General features: G+C 36.6%; 1 protein-coding gene across 1 annotated transcript; it reads right to left on the reverse strand.

Moving 5' to 3' along the window:
• Positions 1-255: 255 nt before the first annotated feature.
• Positions 256-1,219, reverse strand: LOC136320854 (olfactory receptor 5B3-like). Its single transcript, XM_066253995.1, has one exon. It carries the CDS (start codon positions 1,186-1,188, stop codon positions 256-258), a length of 933 nt encoding a protein of 310 aa, XP_066110092.1. The 5' UTR covers positions 1,189-1,219.
• Positions 1,220-2,226: the final 1,007 nt, after the last annotated feature.

The following is a 2,226-nucleotide window of genomic DNA, read 5'->3' on the forward strand; positions in this document are numbered from 1 at the left end:
GAATAAACGAGATATCATTAGTGTCATTTGACAAGCAGGTCCCAAAATTTCTAATGCTCTTCCTTAGCCATCCTCAGTCAGGTATTACATTTCTGAATATGTTTTCTTTTCCAAAAACAAAAACTTTTCAAAGCTAAAGATGTCATCATAGAAATTTAAATGCAGTGTAGAGCTTAAAATGTAATTCACTGCATGGTAAAGGTCTAAGAGAAATTGAAGAGTACTATTGTGCATACTACAAAGTTAAAATCCCAATCACATTGAAAAGTGTGCCTTCTCAATCATAGCATTAAATGCACTCTTGACCTCCTTGTTCCTCAGGCTGTAGACCAGAGGGTTCAGCATGGGGATGACCATAGAATAGAAGACAGAGGCCATTTTGTCTGTGTCCATGGAATGGCTGGAACTGGGCTTTAGGTACATGAAGATGACAGTCCCATAGAAGATAGAGACAGTAGTGAGGTGAGAAGCACAGGTGGACAAAGCCTTCTGGTGGCCATGAGTTGAGTGCATCTTCAAGATAGTTATAAATATAAATAGGTAAGAAATCAATATTACCAGAAGAGCAGTAAATAAATTAAAGCTGGACATAAAAACAATAAATACCTCACTTATGTGTGTATCTGAGCAAGAGAGAGCCATGACAGCTGGAACATCACAGAAAAAGTGATTGACCACATTAGACTTGCAAAAGAAAAGGCTGAATATGTCTGAAACATACAAGGAGGCATTTAAGAAACCATAGATGTAGGAACCTATGGCCAGACGCACACACACGCCTGTTGTCATGGTGGTGGTGTAATGTAGGGGTTTGCACACTGCTGCATAGCGGTCATAGGCCATGGAGGACAACAGATAAATTTCCGCAGTGGCAAAGGCACCAAAAAAGAACATCTGAGCAGCACAGGCATTGTAGGAGATGACTTTGTTGCCTATAAGTAACCCAGCCATGACTTTGGGAGTGACAGCTGAGGAGTAACACAAATCCACCAGAGACAGGTTACTGAGGAAAAAGTACATAGGAGTGTGGAGACGAGAGTCCCAGAAAATCAGCACAATTGTCCCGAGGTTCCCAACCATAGTGATGAGATAAATGAGAGTGAACATGATAAAGAGGGGGACCTGTAGCTCTAGGACATGGGTTAGTCCAAGGAGGATGAAGTATGTCACTTCTGTCCTGTTCTCCATCAATGCTTTTTGGCAATCATGAGATGTCTTGTAGAAGTGAGACCTAAAGGAAAAAATTAAAAGAAAAAAAGTTGTTGTTAAGTTAAAATGTATAAATACAATGTGCAGTATTTTCTTAATCATTTATCTTTCAAAATTATCTTGACCTAATGTTAAGAGTCTTACATATAAATGTGTGTGTATGCAATGAGTAGTATTATAATTTTTACTTTACCATTAAAAATTAAGGATTTAGGAAATTGGTGATATTTTAAAATTATATCACTAGCATTACAAAGACTCAAGATGCAAAACTCAACCTCAGTTCTAACAGAATGAAATTTTGTGTGTGTTTAGCTGCCTTAGCATCAGCATATTTAAAGGTGCACGTAGTAATAAAAATGACAGCATGAGGAAAAGGTGGAATTACATACAGTTCAATGTTGTTATTTCATTTCATTCCCTTTGTAGTTTATAGAATGATCATTTCACATTTATGCTTTTCTGTAACCTCTAGTAAGCCAATTGTTAGTGAAGAAGATGAAGTTACCACCTTACCTACTCAGAGCATTATTTATCTTATATTTTTATTCATCTTCTTCAGAGAAGCAGCAGGATATTTTATAAGTACCATTAAATTCCCCACTAATAGAAATCTTAACATTTATACTCCAGCCTCAACTCACTATTTTAAAAAGTTTAAAACACCTGTTTTTGTACTCATATAACACACAGTACTTGTAGCTCCACTAATAGTGTATATGGAATGTTTAGCTTACCTTGCTCCTTGAATAGAAGTGACAGTCAATCCTGAATAGTGAGTATGGAATCTGAAATACATCCATGAGACAATGAATAAATAATGATAAGCTATATTTTAGGAGTTATCAAAATTTCCCAAGTTCTCTAAAATGGGGAAAGTTAGAGGAAAATACTCTAACAAGGACCCAGAACCTGGGGTTTAAGTCCTGAATCCACAGTGAATTCTTATTCTGCCTTTAGAGGTGTCCACTACCTTTGTCTTGTTTGACAAGATAAACAAAATAAGATTATGTCGTC

Source organism: Saccopteryx bilineata, chromosome 1 (assembly GCF_036850765.1).
Source record: "Saccopteryx bilineata isolate mSacBil1 chromosome 1, mSacBil1_pri_phased_curated, whole genome shotgun sequence".
Lineage (NCBI taxonomy): Eukaryota > Metazoa > Chordata > Mammalia > Chiroptera > Emballonuridae > Saccopteryx > Saccopteryx bilineata.

Coding starts and splice junctions, on each gene's coding strand:
- LOC136320854 (XM_066253995.1), bottom strand. CDS start 1,188: ATGGAGAACAGGACAGAAGTGACATACTTCATCCTCCTTGGACTAACC.